We start from the raw sequence: 18104 nt of genomic DNA, 5'->3' as shown, positions 1-18104 counted from the left end.
TCTGGTTCATACTCAGTAAACACCAGAGATTAATTCAATAAAAATGAACAATGAGAGCTTTTATCACACATGTGAAATTAAATAAATCTAATGAAAATATCCCAGATTCTTTCACCAAATGTCTAGAAGAGAAAGGGACATTGTTTCACTGTGTTTGGCAATGTCGTCAAATTAAACGTTTTTGGAAAGAGGTTAGAAGAGAAATAGAAAGGATTAGTCAGAAACCAGCACTTTTTGGTTTGGGTTCATAATCTAAAAATAATACTTTTGTGAAAATGGATCGGGTGATAATAGATATGTGTCTCTTGAATGCAAGAAGATCAATTGCTATACTGTGGGAAATATGAATAGACCAAGCATTAAACACTGGGTTGGACAAATGACTGCAACACTTCAGAAAGAGTTTAGTAAGAGTGACCTTGATAAGGAAGGAGCAACAGGAATTGTTGGAAAACTGTGAGGACCATTCATCACTTTTGTTAAACATGTAGATATGTCAGATATTAATTATTATGAATATGTTTCTGTCAATGAAGCTTGGTGACACAGATACCTTTAAAGTTAACTCTGAGAACTTTCAAATGTTTAAACTCATAATGTTGTTTCCTGTTTTTAATATGGCCTGAATATGGCGTTTAGTCTGAGAAGCAGTTTGTTAAAAGATATAAAAATGTGTAAAACTCAATAAAAATACTGTTGAAAAAAAAATGGAGTGAGCAGAAGCATTGCATTGAGCATTGTCTCACTCCTTTAAATCTATACAAGTGTACTCTATATGAACATCTATATTTGTATTTATATAAATCATATCTGTAAATATCTAAATAGACATCTTTATATACAGATAATCCATCTCTGATAATTGGTTGCTCATTCTGGACTCTTGTGTGAGGCTCATATGTCTAACATCAGTTCTGTTTGGTTTCTGCCTGTTAAAGGGAACGTATGCTCGCCACTGTAACTTGTTAAACTCATGGTGGGTCAGGATGAAATAAGGAGTTTCACTGTCTCGATGTTAGATCTCTGTTATTAATACAACATTATCAGGTCTAAACACTCAGAAGTCTAGACCACTGTCTTCATAAGCTCTGTCAGTGAAATATATCAAAAAATAAAATGAAGTTGTGTAGAATCAGCCTGTGTGTTGAAATGGAGCAAACCCTCCATTAGTCATTTTAGATTGACCTCACTCTGCACACACTGCACATTGCTGTCAGACTGATCTCACCTGCTGAGTTTGAAACCTTGGCAGAGGGAAAGTGGAAGTGCAGGTCAGACAGACACTTGATTCTCTCTTTATCTGACTCGTCTAATCTAGTCTTACAGGTTATGTGAATCCTTTCATTAGGGACAGAGTCCGCTGACAACTCATTGCACAAAGAGTAGGATGTCATACCTACAGTTAGTGTCATCAGAAGTGAGAGCATCGTCTAACTTTCAGAAATTATCTGTTTAATGAGCACATATAGGGTGTGTGCTGTATTAAACTGTTTACTGGCAGCATGTAGTGGCTGACAGAAAAGAAGTGGTTTGCCTGAAGTCACTTTATGCAAATTACAGTTTTGACCTCTTCTGCATGTCTTTTGAGGTTTATGAGCCCCCAGAGTGTTGTACCTTAAACTCTCACAATAAAAAATGCAATAATGGGCTTTTCAAGTGGACCTTTGAGCTTCTGATGCTTTACAATATATCGTATATTTTTACTGTGTAAGGGAGCAGCTGATCCAGGCATAAAATGGAGAATCTGACAGAGGAAAGACAGAGGTGTTGAACTCTGGCTGGCCGTGTGGTTTTACGACTGCAGATAAGTTTATCAGATGGTTATGTGATGTTACAGAAAAAAGGAAAGGAGGGGAAAAAGAAGCAGCTGGGGAATGAAAGAAAGAGCCCTCACTGGCTCGTAATGATAAATGTCTGTGCTATGAATTATCATTATGAAGGCACAAACAGCTAACAGAGAGGTGTAGTCAGGACAGCAGCTCAGTCAAAGGGTTTCAGTGACTGGGTGTTATTACCAGGAGACGTTAAGAGGTAGTCGTCACTGTGTGAGTCTGAATGGTGAGCAGAGCATCAGAGTGTAGGGACAGGAAGGAGACAGTCCTGTAAGTATTGTTATGAGATCGCAGAGTTACATGTCTGTAACTAAAGGACTGTGTTCATGAGATAAGACCACACTCAAAGTCAAGGCTGAACTTTTTATTCAAACAGAAGATAAATTCCTGAGGCCTTCTTTAATTTCTTTTCCTGTTCATAGATAAACTCAGGACAGCTCGTTCCTTCCTCTCCTTAAAAAAGAAGGAAGTATCTGTCTTCACAGCAAGTATTACACCTTCTTCTTTTGACATAACTACAGATGAAAAAAAAGCATGTGAACAGCTTGGTATTTCTCTTTTAAGGGATTTTGAAAAATGTGGCAACACGTTTTAAATTTCTAATATAAAACACCCTAAAAAAAGAAAAGAGAAAAGAGAGAGAAAGGCTTTTTTGGGGAGATTTTTTGGCCTGTGTTTGAGAGGAAGAAAGTGGGAGAGTAGAGAGTGGGGAAAGACATTCAAATTGGTTAGTTACTGGATCAATTGGTCGGATTTAAACATCTAATAAAGACATACTTCCATAGATTCATTTCCCCAGAGGATGTGATTGGGGGCTGTGAGGTGACTCCATCTGGGTCTATCATCAGGGACTTTGAACCATTTCAGGAGACTATCTGTTGGAGGTATTTGTCATCTGTGAGAGGTATCTGTTAAAGATCTGTTATCTGCTCTAACTGTCAGTTGAGTAGCAATTAAAAGGTTAGCATGGTTCCTAGATGATAAACGCGTCAGCTACAGCACAGAATGCAGTAATACATATATACAAAAATAATTATGGTTTCCAGAGGATGAAGCCTGAATACAGGTAGTTCTCAATTTTCATTTATTTTTTGTTTTAATCGATTTATTTATTTTATTTCATTTCATTTTTTGTTATTTTTATTTATTTATTTATTTATTTATTTATTTATTTATTTATTTATTTATTTATTTATTTATTTATTTATTTATTTGATTTAATTTAATTTAATTTAATTAATTGATTTATTCATTTATCTATTTATTTATCTATTTATTGATTGATTGATTGATTGATTGATTTATTTACTTATATATTTATTTTTTATTTATTTATTTATTTATTTATTTTTTATTTTTTTTATTTTTATTTATTTTTTTGTTTTTTATTTATTTTAATTTTTTTTTTCTTTTGGGGGGGGGGGGGGGGGGGGGCAATCTTTTTACTAATTTTTACAGATATTACAAAAATAATGAAGTTTGTCCAGAAATATTTCAGATCATCTGCATATACTAAAGATATTACAAAAAAAAAAAAAAAACACAAAAGTGGCATACCAGACATGAAATTAAGCACCCCTTAAACCCATCCACCCTTAATTTCCCAGATCCTGAGGTAGTCGATAATTAGTTAAGTTGTGGTTTTGCTAATAGACATCGCAAAAAAAAAAAAAAAAAAGTATATAGAGTATATACACACATATCTGTACACATATACGTGCATGCTCATACACTTATAACCTACTTACAAATAAAAAAACATATATGTATATTTAGAACAGGAAAAAATGAAAATTGGAATAAATAGAAACTAAATTATTAAATAAATATTGGGGGGGCAGTCAAAGGGTTAGGTTGTTGTTGTTTTTTTGTTTTGTTTTTTTTGTTTGTTTGTTTTGTTTTTTTGTGTGTGTTTTGTATTTCAACCAAAAACCAAAACTGTCACTCATCCTTTGAAATATTTCACTGTTACAATTTTTTTGGGCCCGAACTGCATTCCAAGATTCATGAACATTTAACTTGTAGCACAAATATGCATAAATACAGCCTAACAGCCCTGACAGCCACGCTTCAGGGTTTAATTATTCAAAGGACACGCCTCTTTTAAGATCAGGTCTTTGAATCACTTTATAAACAGCTCTCTCTGGTCATTGGTGTTCTGGGTGGATGTTGTTGACTCTCTGATGATCACTATGAGGAAAAAACAAATCCCTCCCTTTTCTTATAATACCGCCATTGTTACTGTCAGTTCCTCCCACTATGACAAGTCAGTGTCATCTGTGAATAATGTCTATTGTTTGAAGCTGATGGATAGATCCTGTACTTCATTAAATATTTTTAACATTCCTCCACATGATCCACTCTACACCTGCCAAGGTGAGGATCCTGTTCTGTATTTACTGGCATTCACTGGGAGTGGCTGTTTGTGCATTAGGTTTGCCTAACCTTTCCAGGAAGAGACTCATTTTATGGCCTGGTTTTCCTTGACCTGTTTCTCACTCTGAGCTTTGCACATTAACACCTGGCTAAGACATTTCAAAGTAGAAAGGTGCATCTGGGGTCAGGTCTATGTTCCCACAGTGCAATGTTCCCACAGCTCTTTTTTCTCACATTTCATTGTTTTGTTCTTTTTTTTTCACTGAAAATTAGGCCATCTGTTCCCAAATTTTCAGTGAAAAAAACCCAAAACAATTAAAGGTGGGAAAATAAAGCTGTGGGAACATTGTGCTATGGGAACATAGACCTGACCCCAGATACACCTTTCCACTTTGAACTGCCTTAGCAGGGTGTTAATGTGCAAAGCTCAGTGAGAAACAGGACAAAGAAAACCAGGCCATAAAATGAGCCTCTTCCTGGAAAGGAGTTTAGGCCTCATGTTCCTACATTTCCCTTTAGTTTAAGTCATGTTAGAGCCATAATGTAACATCAACTAAAACTGTGATAAACAAATGTAACAAAACCCAAAATGCAACAACTGACCCTAAATGGGCAAAAAGCTTCTTTGCTCAGATTCTTTTTTACATTTTGGGTCAGTTATTTCATTTTAAGTTTGGTTACGATTGTTTATTACATTTGAGCTGTTGTTACAAAATGGGCTCTAACATGGCTTATGCTAAAGGGAAATGTAACAACCAAAATCTAAAAACTTGTTACATTTTTACTTTTTTTAATTAAATAGGTTGATCAACAAGTGTTTCTGTTAAAGCAGAACTTAAAGATGCTGAACCCTTGAGTTCTCTTAAGTCAAACAAAAACAGGTTTTGGAAAATAACTGAGGAATAGAATAGAAAAGAACAGAAAGCCTTTATTGTCATTGCATGACTTGCATTGCATGACTATGGAGACACAAGCCTGCTTCAACTTCTCTACATTTTAAAGTTTCAACATGGAAAACAAAAGTCACCAATCTGAAGTTAACTCTTTGTCGTATTCAGCATCATGACTTCTTTGTTTTTCTGCCGCTCCTCCAGGAAACTAAATATTTCAAATCTTTAACAATTCAAAGCTTCACATCTGTGAGTGAATATTTAACCAAAGGTGGGTCCAATTTCGGAAAATCCCACCCATAGCTTCAGAAGTGACTGATGTCATGTGTAATCATTACCCAGAAAACTCCAGCCAACAGGAGTTAATATTTGCATTCTTATCCAATACCTCAAGCTTCTTGAGTTAACAACATTGTGACAAAGGCATGGTGCAATGAAGGGCGAAACTCTTTGTTTTTGTTCTTCTATTTTTACTCCAGATCTGGGTCATGACTTTTATTTCTCTGAGCTTAAGTTGTTAGAGTTCACGTGGATAATGTGACAGCAGTTACTTTTTGTGTGTGACACACATCAGAGATCAGGTTCTGTGGTGTATTCCTGACCTTTTTAAATAAGTGTAACTGCAAGAAAAAGTTAGAAAAATAGAAATATTTTATTTAATCAGCCAACAAAACAAACTGGGATTGAGACTTTCTCTATGTATAAAAACTTTACATTGTAAAAAAATCTGAGACAAAACATTCTCATCACTTGAAGCGAATGATCTCCTGAGTGGCCAGTCTAATGAGCTGGTTGAAGTCAAACTGGATGTACTTCCTCCAGTAGCGTCTGTCTCTGCCGTAGGTTTGAGCAGGATAACAAGGACTGGCTGCAACACAGAGAAGGCCTGTCAGCTTTTTATGAAGCACAGAGGATGATCTACAGCTTACTAACAAGACATGGCAGAAAAAATCAAAGTGGATTTCACAAAAGATATGAAATCTAGTTGACAGCTCCTGTTTGTGAAATTTATCAGGTAGGGGATATTGTGTTCTGCAAAAACAAAAAAATTGGTAAGGATTGTCACATGAGGATCTGCTTCGTGGGAAAAATCACTTCATTCAATGATCCTTTAGCCCCCTCTAGAGGAGTCCAGCTGCTACAGCTTCTGCTTTCATTCTTAACCCTATGTGTTACTGTAAATACAAATATGAGACCTTTTGACTTAAACTGCAATAAATATCAAGACCAAGAGTTCTTAGGACACACAGTTTTACCAAAAAATATCTTAGATATTTAAAAAGTCAAAAAATGAGGCCATGGAGTAAGAGATATATATATTTTTTGTTTCTTGTATTAGTACATTTTTTGTATTTCAAGAAAACAAGCAAAACATATCTCTGCATTGGTAGATTATCTAACTCTATACAAAAAATTCAGGCAACATTTTTGTCTTTTAATTTTAAGTTTTAGGTTTTTGTTTTGGCAAAGTGCTTTGTTTGTACAGCGTCCTGACATCACAACTTGTGTATTGGTGTTCTGTAAATAAAGACTGATACAAATCGATTGATGAAGGTCACTTTTGACTGAGGTCTCTGAGCTTCGTATTTCCCATATCCTGCTTTACAGCAGAGAGCATTTACCATACATCCATTGACAGAAGGCTGATAGGTTACTACTTTCACTTACAGACATTTTTGGACAGCATTTCAAGCTCCAATGTCTTAAAAATGAAAAAAAATCAGATTTTCCTGTAAACTTTTTAAGTTATTTAGAAATTATTTTTAAAAAAAGAACAAAAAAACAAAGTGAAACAATCCATTTTTAGCACTGACAGAAGACTTTTCTGTCATAGGAACATTCACTTTACCAATGTTTTTTTCTTATTCAATATTCTTTTATTTAATGAAGTTCTTAAAATTGCACTTCTTAATTGAATACTGCACAGTTTGGTTTCAATACTGTTACTTTAAAAATGATCTGATACTTCCTGCAGCACTCAGACATTTTGTTTGGACATCATCAGATCTAAGTGTTTGCATGCTCTTACCTATGCCGTGCAGGATTCTTGCTACAGCTCTTCCAGAGAACTTCTCGTCACTCCGGTGGGAGAGGAAACTCCTGATGTCCGCTCTGATCTGATTCTCCCAGTCCAGCAACTGCAAACACATAAACATCCAAGTAAAAACAAATTCCATGCAGTTCTGGATTCATATTTAATCAAAGGTCTGCGTAACCATCTCATGGATTTTACTCTGTATTTGTCGAGCTCTTCTGTGTCCAACGGTGCGAGTGTCTGGCCTCTATCTCGTCTCTTTTCAAAGTACTCGGAGAGAAGGCTTTTCAGCTTCAGACTGCGACTCTCCTCCAAATCATCCATGCAGGACGTGACACTGTGGTACGCAACACTACAACACAAGATAGAGAAAATACAGGATGTCAAAAGCTTAAAGACCTGACTGATGATCACGACTATTTAATCACAATATTCTCTTACGCTTGCACAGGTGAAGAAGGCTTTTGTGGGTTACAGGCAGAAATGAATGGTTAATGAGCAAGCATTAGCAAACCTAAATTCACAAAAAAAATTAAAGAGGGGGTACTGTGCTTTTTGGGTGCTTTATAATATCCACTTGGTAACCCTGTAGTATCTTTAAATTATCTATAGCTCAAAAAAAATCACTATTTTTCACACACTGGTGTACTAGAAAACTCTTATTTAAGCCTTTGTCTGAAACACAGTGTTTTAGCTGCTGTCTCTTTAAGGCTCCCCACTCCATAAATCCCCTTCCCTCGGATTGGTCAGCGCACTGGAGGCCTGTTTGGGGCAGAGCTGTGGGCACACTTCGTTGTTTGAGGTCCACATATCCCACGTGTCACGAACATTCAACATTTCGTCAAGATCCCAAGCTGTTTTGACTAATTTACAGATTAGTGTTGCAATGGGGAGGAAAATTTCCAGTAAATTCCAGGTAAGATTCCTGAAAAATTCCTAAGGAATTCTACCTCGGGTATATTAAAGATTTCAGGGTTTTGTTGCCACCAACTTAAATGATTTTTTCCATGACCAGGTAAATTGCAGTTAATATATCTATCCCCAATTTCCGAAAATCCCTATGGAAAATTTCCAACTTTGAGATTCCTAGAATTTTGTAACCCTAATACAGACAGATTCAGGGACTTCTTCAACATATGAGTATGAATCATTTTAAAGTCTGCATGTTTAAAGTGGATATCCAGAATTGTTACATCACATCTATTTTTAAAATATGGGAAAGCAGAATACCCCTGCTTTAAACATTTAGTTATCTAGTCCAGATTATTCAGCAATTAAAACAAGTGAAAGATATAACTACATCCACCAAGAAGGTTATGTTTTTGGGAGAGTTTGTTTGTTTGTCTGTGAACAACACAACTCAAAAAGTAAAAAATGGATCTTGATTAAATTTTCAGGAAATCTTCAAAATAGGATAAGGAAGAAGTGATTAAATTTTGGAGGTGATCCAGATCACTGTCTGGATCCAGGACTTTTTTAAAGGATTCTTTATCAGTGTCAGATTGGGCCGTTTACACCAAATGTGTATATAACTCCTCGATAACTGGTCGTATTGCTTTGCAAAACAATACAAGGTCACAACTATTTCTGACAGATGTAAAATTACGATCCAGATCCTGTCAGTATTCTGGATACTAAGACCTGTAAAATGAAATATGTACTGGGTCATCATAATTTTCAACACTGTCAGCTAACAAATAATCGTACAAACCTGCAACTAACACCAAATAGTAGCAGACAGTCTGCTGAAAGGGAGTATAACATTAAAGTAGGAATAAAGTGCTGCGTGACAAATACAATATGCTATTGCTTCTCTAGTTACATTAGTAACAATGTAATAAAACATAAACTGAACCGGGGGTGTCACTGTGTCATCACCTTTTAAAAGCCTTGAAGCAGGCAGACAGCTGGTAGAGCTGTGTCTTCTCTTGGTTCTGCACCCGGTTGTGGAGGAACTGACAGACTCTGTCCATCTCCTCATCGCTGAGGTCTCCATAGGAGCGAAAGTAGAAAGACATGGAGGAGAACTCGACCTGGATACCGCTGCGTCCACCACCTGAGACCCAGCAGACCGTTGCAACACATTGATAAATCTATCATTCATACTGTGCTCACTGTTTTAACCATCTTCACACAGACTTTGATTAAACACAGGGATTTACTGGTCAGTGATGATGATGAAAGAGTCACAGTGCGCTGCAAGAATGTTTTGACATTTTCTTTACACACCTCTGCTGGTGCTCCACTGGAGCTGTCTCAGTCCTCTCTTCACAAGGAGAAGCTGCCATCCCATCGTGTCAGCGACCTCCACGACATCAAACTCAAGCTGATCACATGACTCCACGCGCTCGCCTGCCATCCGCTTTCTGGCCAACACCACAGCAACAGGAGGACAACTACAGGGATGAAAGAATATGAACAAGTCATAGTGGTGAATCTTAATACAGCTTTTTCAGTCCTTGTATCAAAGCATCATGAGGTGTTTTGTACATTTTGGTGATTTTCTGCAGCTGCCTCGGTCCTTCGTAACAGCTGATTTTACACACGGACAGCGTGGAGTGGAGGAGCTCCACAAAGCGCTGCGGATGCAGCTCCAGATAGCAGAGGAGCGTTTCTACACCTGAGACACACAGAGAGACAAAGAAATAAACAAAAGATACATTTTTTATTTGAATTTCTTTCGTCTTCTTTCTCCTTTAAAAGTGTTTTAGCTGAATACACACTGAGACCAGACCAGCATCTAACTCATTCATGTTTCAGTTTTGTGCGTCCACGTACCTTCCTCTGTGATGTCCAGAGCCTCAACCGTCTCCTGGATTGGGATCGCCCTCTCGTGTGTGTGACACACCCGTTCTTTGGGCCAATCACTGCTTTCGTCTTCATGCTCCCTCAGCCAATCACCTTCTTCTTCTTCTTTCGTCTCAGCATCCTTGGGCTGTGTTGAACTGCCAGCTTCCTCAGACTCTACTTCATCCTCCTCTTCTCTCTTCTTTTCCTTTTCTCCATCCTTGTCATCATGAAGAGGCTCTCCTGTCGTGTCAGGACCCAGTTGTTCCTTGCAGATGAAAAAGCACAGATTTTATCCAAAGTCTAGTTTCAGATCAAACTTAAAAACCTGCTTCAGTGTGAGGTGTTTCAGGATTAGGAGTTGATTCCCACCTGTGATGGTGTCTCTGCGTGTTTCCTCTCCGGCTCATTGGGAGGATCCATGTCACTCTCCTGATCCTGCATGTCCATCAGCTCCAGCAGCTCTGAGTCTTCAATATCCTTTACACAGACATAGTTTGTACGCAGTTGTTTAGTTTTATGATTTTACTTTCTATGAAAACACACAAAAATGAAAATAAAGTTACCTTCACAAGTTCCTGCTGTCTCTGGTGTATCTGTTTACATTTACAAGGAGGGAAAACCTTCTGGACCAGTTTTTTGACCGTGAAGTAGTCCACTGTGTCTGCGTAGATGTGTCGACGGAGCTCGTGGAGATCTCCACCCTACATGAAAACACACACAACACATATCATCACATGAATTATACTCTTTCTCTGTGATCTCTTTAATATTTGTAAGACATCACGAGCTTTAAGCTTACATTTTAAAATCAAACGGATTCAGTTTTACCTCAGGATCCAGAAAGAGATGACAATGTGATGGAATTCCATCTCTTCCTGCTCTTCCAATCTCCTGGACGTAGCTCTCAAAGCTCTGCGAAAACATTCAGCGATTACACAAAAGCAAATGCTGAATCATTTTTTCTGCCTAGAATTTTATAGGATTCATGATCCTGAGTTTAGGATAAATCAGGACCAAAAACTTGTCTGATGTTTTTATTATCAGATTTGAAACCTGGGAATTCGAACCTATTTCATATTTTGATACAACAACTAGGACAAAAAAATATATAGTTTTAAGTCTGCTGCCTGCTGACAGAAATGTTAGATACATGTTTAAGAAGGGTTTGCTTCACACAGGTTGAACCACACCGCCTACCTTTGGCATGTTGTAGTGAATAATCCCACGGACGTCCGATTTATCGAGCCCCATACCGAACGCCACAGTGGCAACCACGATTCTGAGCTCCCCACACATGAAGTTGTTCTGGACACGACGGCGCTCTGATCCTGACAAGCCGGCGTGGTACGACTCTGCCTGCCATTTCAGGGGTTTACGGATCTTTTTTCTGGCTAAAGAAACAGAAGGAGAGAAGAGTGAGTGAACGAATCAAGATTCTTGTGTCTGTCTAAGCTGTGTTTTTGTTTCAGTGTGTTTTTCCACTCTTACCGAGCTCTTTCTTTTTCTGTCCCACTGGGTTGTTGAGTGCCTCACTGCTGTTGGCCAGTTTGTTTTCTTTCAACAGCACCCCCTGCAGGCAGGTCCTGAGCAGCGCTGCCACACGGGTTGTCTCTTCTCGTCTTGTGCAGTAGACAATAATAGAGTCCAGACATCCGAAGCGATCACCTTTCAACAAGGATACTAAAGCCTGAAAGCACAAAAGGGTCTGGTGTTAGCATCTGGAGGTGTTCACTACTGCAGCCACAAACCAACGACTCCACTAAGAATACCACAACCTCCCAACACGAAGACTGATCTTTTTAATGACATGCATTTCATCGCACCTGATCCTTTTCTCTGTCCATAGACACAGACAGAAACAGGTTAGGAGGTACGGCTGCAGAGCGCACAGCGATGCCTTCCCGATCTGTGATGTCCAGATGTTTGGCAATGTCCAGGGCGGTGGACAGTGTAGCTGTTGCGGTGAGTCCCAGCAAACACCGCACTCCCAAACGCTCCCTGAGAACCTAAACACACACACAAGACACATTTTTCTGTGACAGCTTCCAGTACAAACAAGAAAGTTTGTGAGTAACTGTCTAATTTGTTTTCAAAATTTTAATTTGATTTAAACAAAGTGGAAAACTTCAATCCAAAGAAAAAAATAGTTTGAATTTTTTCTTTATAGAGGGGCTATTACACTTTTTTAGCTTTGCATGATTTAAACTTAAAAAAAAAAGTTTCTTCTTTTTTTCTTTCAACCTCTGTCTAAATCACTTTGTTTTGGCTGCTGTCTCTTTAAGGCTCACTCCACAAACCCCCCCTTCCTCTGATTGGCCAGCCTTCAAAACCCAGTGGGGTTCAAAGCAAGTGGCAAATCTTGGTATTTGAGGCCCACTTCTGCATTTTATGAATCAATAACAAAATGTTTATGTGGTGACCTCATCATTTTAGCAAGACTCAAGACGATCTTTTAGTTTTTTCAGAACGGACTGTTTTGAGCAGTTTACAGACAGATTTAGGGATTTCAATGACATTTGAATAAGTAGGGGTTTTAATTCTGCATGTTTAGTATGAAGCATTGTTACTTTAAATCCATGTTTAATGTTTATCCTACCTCCTCTTTAAGAATTTTGTGCAGAATTTGAAGTTTATTTTTCCGTAAACTGATCTTGAGATTAAAATGTTTATAGTCTGATAAATGCCACCCTCATCATGAACCCACCTTACAGAGTCGGAGGTAGCAGGGCCTGAAGTTGTGCGACCACTCTGACACACAGTGAGCCTCGTCTATACATGCGAACGCCACAGGGGGGAGCTCCTGAGCTGAGGGCAGACATCCTGAACCTGAACCACCTCCACCAACCAAAGCCTCAGGGGAGAGGAGCAACACAGACACCTGGCCCGACTTCACCTGAAACACATTGATGAGCAAAAAATACAAATTGATGTTAGAGGCTCGAATTAAATTTGTGTTTGTTTTAAAGGTACAGTGCACGGAGTATAAAAGAACAGACGTTTTCTTTTACCTTCTCTACTGCAGCTTCTCTCTGCTTCATTGTCATGTTGGAGTGGATGCACGCTGCCTTCAGCTTGCTTGGCACCCCAGAGAGCTTAAACACAGATCAGACATTCAAAAGGCAATCTGCAGAGTTCCCAGTAAAGCTGTGTTTGTTTGTAGCCTGTAAAAGAGATTAGCAGGACAACGTGAAGGATTACCTGGTCATCCATGAGAGACACTAGAGGTGAAATCACCAAAGTGATGCTTTTTGATCGCTGAGCATACATGTACGCTGGGAGCTGATAACACAATGATTTTCCCATCCCTGTAGAGAGCACGACGAGGGTAGAGAGACCTGAAGAGGCAGGAAAAGAGGTTAAATAAGTCAAGATGTGTGTGCATGTGTGTGCATGTGAAGCATGTGTTCTTCTGCCTGCATCGTGAAAATACCAGACAGGATCCTCATGATGGCTTCCTCCTGTCCTGCTCGGAATGATGAATAGCCGAGATCTTTCAGGGCTGCAAATACTTCGGCAGGTGTTTCTGGACAGACATAGAAAGGAATAGTATGAGAAAACCAACTGTGTGTGTGCTTTTTATTTAAACATATCACACAGTTAAGTGTTTACCCTGAACTTTCCCATCCTCTCCAGGAGGGTAAAGTGGCTCCATCGGTGGTGGAGGAGGCGGCCGTTCATAGTCAGGACGGATCACGTTCAGTAGGACTTCATCTTTCTGGTTATTATCTGTTTCCATTTCCTGGTGCGGCTGCTCCTCTTTGACGCTTGGAGACGCAGCTGGGACACAAGAACATGTCTGCGTCACACTTCTTTAAATCATTTAACAATCAGCCCAAGGTGGTGTGAACTTTCTTTATACAAGTATAGATGTATTTTTGTGAAACTCTGGGAAACACATCAGAACTTTACCAAGTGACTGAGGATTCAGCGTCCCTGTCGCCCTGGCCACTTCCTCCAGAGTGGGCAGTTCGAACGGTTCCTCCTCAGCAGGCGGGTCGTCAGAGGAAGGAGGAGGAGGAGCTGTGAAGCAGAGTCCAGATGTGTTTTATTTTGAGTTTGACTGTCTATCATTGAGGCTCCTTAGACAAATACTTCAAACAAGAACTCTGTGCAGAAGATTTCAGATAAAACACTTATTGAGGTGATGAGAGATCTCCAGTAGATGAAAAAACATTTTGCTTCTTAAAAAAAAGCAAAATGATGATGCATTCATTTTTGAATAAGCTTGGCATTGTTATACCTCGTCCCTTGCAGTCGATGGCCCAGTGTCCAGTCCCTCCACACTTGTAGCACGTGTCACCCTGTCGATTGAACCCGCCTCTGAACCCGCCTCTGAATCCACCTCTCCCTCCCCTGCCGAAAAATCCACCGCCTCCACCAAAACGCTCGCCTTTCAGCTGGAACTTCTGCATGTACAACTAAAGAATACAAACAACACAATACATGAAAAGAAAACACTTTTACTGTGGACATATCTTCAAGATTTGGGAGCAATGAGCTTTGTTTTTCTACCCTGAACTTAATCTGATCACAGGTCTTTTGTAACACGACTTTCAAAATGCGCTCACCACACTAAACATACCTGTTTACGCAGACCAGCACCTCTCAGAGCATATCCTTTTACGTGAGATTTCTTCTTCAAATTTATCTTCACAAAGTTTCCTTCTGGCCCTTTGGTGCTCCTGAACAAATGAAGATTTTGTTTTTAGACAAAGATTTCTACAGAAGCCCAAAAGGGTCATGATGAAAAACATTTATTTTCTCTGTTTCTTGAAATAATGACCTAATGTTTGTTGATCCTTTTAGTTCAGTTTTAGCTGACACAAAAAATTCTCCTTATTTTGAGATAGCAATTTTTTCCCAGATAATGGCAGAAATGATCTTGTTTTGGTGAGAAAGTGAAAAAAAGAGAAAATTCTCTAGGATCTAACAGTTGAATCATGTGGACAGCAGCAGGGTTTTGGCTAATGATAGAGATTAAAATGTATGAATGTTTTTAATTCTGACCTCTAAGGGCTTCCATACATTTAAGATATTTCAGCTACATTAGAAAACCATGCAGTCCAGTCCAGTCTGACCTACCTGGCTCTCACAGGCTGACTGCGGTACATCCTCCTGGCTTCATACTCCTCCTCTATTTCTCCTAACAAGTTCTCCTGAGGAGCCTTGATGGGAGTGAAAGTGACTTTAGCTCCTCTTCAAAGATTTAAATCTTAAGTTGTCGATATGATTCAAACTGACTTACCTTTTTTGGTGCCTTGGTTTCCTTTTCTTCTTCCATCACTTCACCATCTTCTTCTTTCTTCTTGGTTCTCCTTTTCTTTCCGCCTTCTGTTCCTGGGCTTTGATTTAAATCAGATTCTTCTTCTTTCTTTTTGACGTTCTTTCGCCTCTTCTTCACTCCTCCCTCTTCTGCCGTTTCTCCTTCAATGTCCTCACCCTCTCTCTGTCTTTTCATGCCTCTCTTCTTTGCAGCTTTGACTTTCTGACTCTTATTTTCGTCTTCTGGTGTCAAAGGTGGCGTGAATCTTCCATCTTCTGGTTCACTTCTCTTTCTTTTAACTTTTTCTTTCCCTCCTCCAACTTTTCCTGTTAAATGCTCATCTGTGTTTGATGCACTGTCACAGACTATTCTGTCACTACTCTGGATCTTTTCCTCACTTTTTGAGTTTATTACCTCTCCTCTCTTTTCTTCTGCCTGTACTTCTGCTTTGCTATCATCTCCTTCTGTTTCATCTCCCCTTTCTTTCTCTCCTCTTTGCTCCAGGGTTATCTCCTGGTTGCCTGCTCCAGGTCTCTCCTCTGCACCCATCTCTCCAAACACCTGACACCTCTCCAACCACTTCCTATCAACAAAACTGAGTCTACTGGCAGGAGAGGGCCTTCCTCCCACTCCTCCTCTGAGAAGCTGTGGGCTTCCTCTCATGACATTTTCAGAGCCAATACCCACACGTGGAGTTTTCACAGCTTCAAATTTCTCTTTGGTTTCTCCTGAAGCTCCAAAACTCCCATTTACTTTTTCTGTCGCTCCTCCCTCTCCTCTTGTCATCCCTACTCTACATGGAGAAGATAGTGACATGAACAGAGCAGAAGGTCTGCCCGCAGAGGGAGGTGAGCTAGAAACAGTCTGAATTTGTGAAGAAATAATTTTGCTGTTAGTGTGACTTCTACAACTACTTGCAGCATCTTCAGGCTCTTCCCCAAACTCTTTAAAAGGTTCAAATGGTTCAAAGTGATCTTCAGGTGCTGCTGGATGCTGAGGCGGTGAAGCCAGGGGAGACTTTCCTCTGTAAATAGAGACATAGAAAGGTCAGAGAACACAGAGTTATTGTTTATTGCAGTTAAAGAATGTGACTGAAAAGATACAGTGCAATGAAATATCAACTTTTTCCAAGAAAATAATAGCAGAAAGAAGAGTAAGTTTGGGCATATTTTCTTATTGGTAGAAGAAGTGTGTCCTGGCTTTCATCAATCTAAAAATAAGATGCTAAAAATACCTCGATGTGAGTACCTTGGTGAGAAAGGATTGTTTTTAAAGCTGGTGGGGGTAGACTTGGTGTTGGCAGCAGCTGCAGGGCTGTTTGTCTGTCTTGTTGGTGTTTCTTTCAAGGAGTTTAGAGGCAGCCGACCCATGGCTGATTTTTTCAGCGAGACCGGTCTCTCCTGTGAAACACAACATTAGTACGGGGGTCTGATACTTTGTTCCAGCATTGTTGGATTGGTGTGCCTCACCTTCCCAAGTGTAGCCAGGTTATTTTTAAGCTTCAGACCATAATATTGTGCTGAAGCCTTCAGGCTGTCTCTGTCCTCAGCTGTTAGTCTAGGAGCAGACACAGGAAGTGCACTGCGGTTCAGATGGGCACCCCAACAGTCCGAGTCCTGTCAGTGAGAGGCACAAAATCATCATAATACAGAGCTATTTCTGATTTTGTGTGTATAATTTAAACACACGCAATCACATATGTGTGTGTTTACCTTCTGGTCTGTGCTGACCTCAGCTGTAGGTTTGGATTGATCAGCATGTCGGTTTGAAGCATCACTGTTGCTGTTTTCTTTGGCTTGTTTCAAACTGCGGTACTCTTTGTACAGGTCTGCAATAAAAAAGAAAACTGGAATCAGTCAAAATATTAGTCTATGAAATTATTGGACAACATATGATGGTCCTGTACTCACTTCTTGTCTCATCTGGAGCTTGATCAATATCCTCCTGTAAATGAAGAAACTATAAGATAACAGCTGTGCAAAATAGGTACAGGTCAATGTAAGGGGTCACGAGTGTTTTGCTAGCTCTCGGTAAGCTTAAAATTACCTTGTTTGGTTTCCTCTGATGCTGTGTAACGAAGCCCTGCTCCCAGCTTTTCAGCAGAAGCTTCACCTCATTGTATCGATCCATACTAACCTTCTTACCTCACAGATTTAACTATAGAAACCCTTTTTGTTGACTGTTTACAGCCATTAGCGTCAAGTGTGGCGTAATGATAGCATTATCGTAGTTTATGCTACTGGTTCTCAATGCTTCCTATAGCGGATTTTCCGTCTTTTCTTCTACTTTTCCTAAATACAAAGTTACAGAAAGCTAAGAAGACGATGAAGTCTAAAGCGTAATGTCATTATGTCCAAACTGCAGCTAAAGGTTTTCCTCCTCTGAGTTGTTTACAATTTTCCCGCGCCAGCGTAATGACAGCGTGTGTTGCCAAGTTCTTTCCTGCATCCCCCTTTTTCACAAAACGCCACTACCTCTTGTTCACCCGTATTTCAATCTAAGAGCGTTAAATTATAACAACGACAATAAAAAAAGGAAAAACAGATACAAAAATCAGTCTTGGTTAAGTTTTGAAAGTCGCAGTTTTGTTTGATCTAACCTTTAGGTGCATTGATATTTGAGTCTTCGAGGTAACGCTTACGGATGCTCTACTTAGCTCCGCCTCCTTCTTAAAGGGACAGTGAATCAAACTGCCGTTCACTAAATTTCAAGCAAAATTAACAAAACGTAACCAAAAAGTTAATTTTGTGATTGTACCTCATAAAAGTATTACTTTTTAACACCAAAAATTGTTTCATTTTATTTTAATTCTTGTTTGTTCTTTGGGAGATTAAATTTATCCGGACTCCGCCAGTCATCAACAGATCAAGACTGGTTGTTTGTCGTCTGTAAGTGTTCAAAATCAACTGTAAGCTGGC

At 39.2% G+C, this 18104-nt stretch overlaps 1 protein-coding gene across 2 annotated transcripts; it reads right to left on the bottom strand.

Moving 5' to 3' along the window:
* Positions 1–5747: 5747 nt before the first annotated feature.
* Positions 5748–17841, bottom strand: recql4 (RecQ helicase-like 4). Of its 2 annotated transcripts, none has more exons than XM_074687395.1 (28): positions 17233–17841; positions 17097–17130; positions 16899–17014; positions 16656–16802; positions 16435–16586; positions 15169–16210; positions 15006–15088; positions 14506–14605; positions 14164–14341; positions 13833–13943; positions 13533–13700; positions 13354–13446; positions 13122–13258; positions 12932–13015; positions 12628–12816; positions 11747–11929; positions 11412–11610; positions 11121–11314; positions 10752–10835; positions 10487–10624; positions 10293–10400; positions 9912–10188; positions 9624–9753; positions 9363–9529; positions 9012–9189; positions 7332–7485; positions 7128–7236; positions 5748–5966 (listed from the first exon to the last, which is right to left on the bottom strand). In XM_074687395.1, the coding sequence occupies exons 1-28, from the start codon at positions 17314–17316 to the stop codon at positions 5845–5847; spliced, it is 4761 nt and encodes a 1586-aa protein (XP_074543496.1). In that variant the 5' UTR covers positions 17317–17841; the 3' UTR covers positions 5748–5844. The 2 variants fall into 2 exon arrangements, with proteins under 2 accessions (XP_074543496.1, XP_074543497.1); XM_074687396.1 differs by having other exon boundaries at positions 16917–17014.
* Positions 17842–18104: the final 263 nt, after the last annotated feature.

This window comes from Halichoeres trimaculatus, unplaced genomic scaffold (genome assembly GCF_033239565.1).
Source record: "Halichoeres trimaculatus isolate MK-OKI-2021-1 unplaced genomic scaffold, fHalTri1.1 fHalTri1_scaffold_14, whole genome shotgun sequence".
NCBI lineage: Eukaryota > Metazoa > Chordata > Actinopteri > Labriformes > Labridae > Halichoeres > Halichoeres trimaculatus.
Note: the sequence above shows the minus strand (reverse complement) of the source record. Positions and strands in the feature narration are given on the sequence as shown.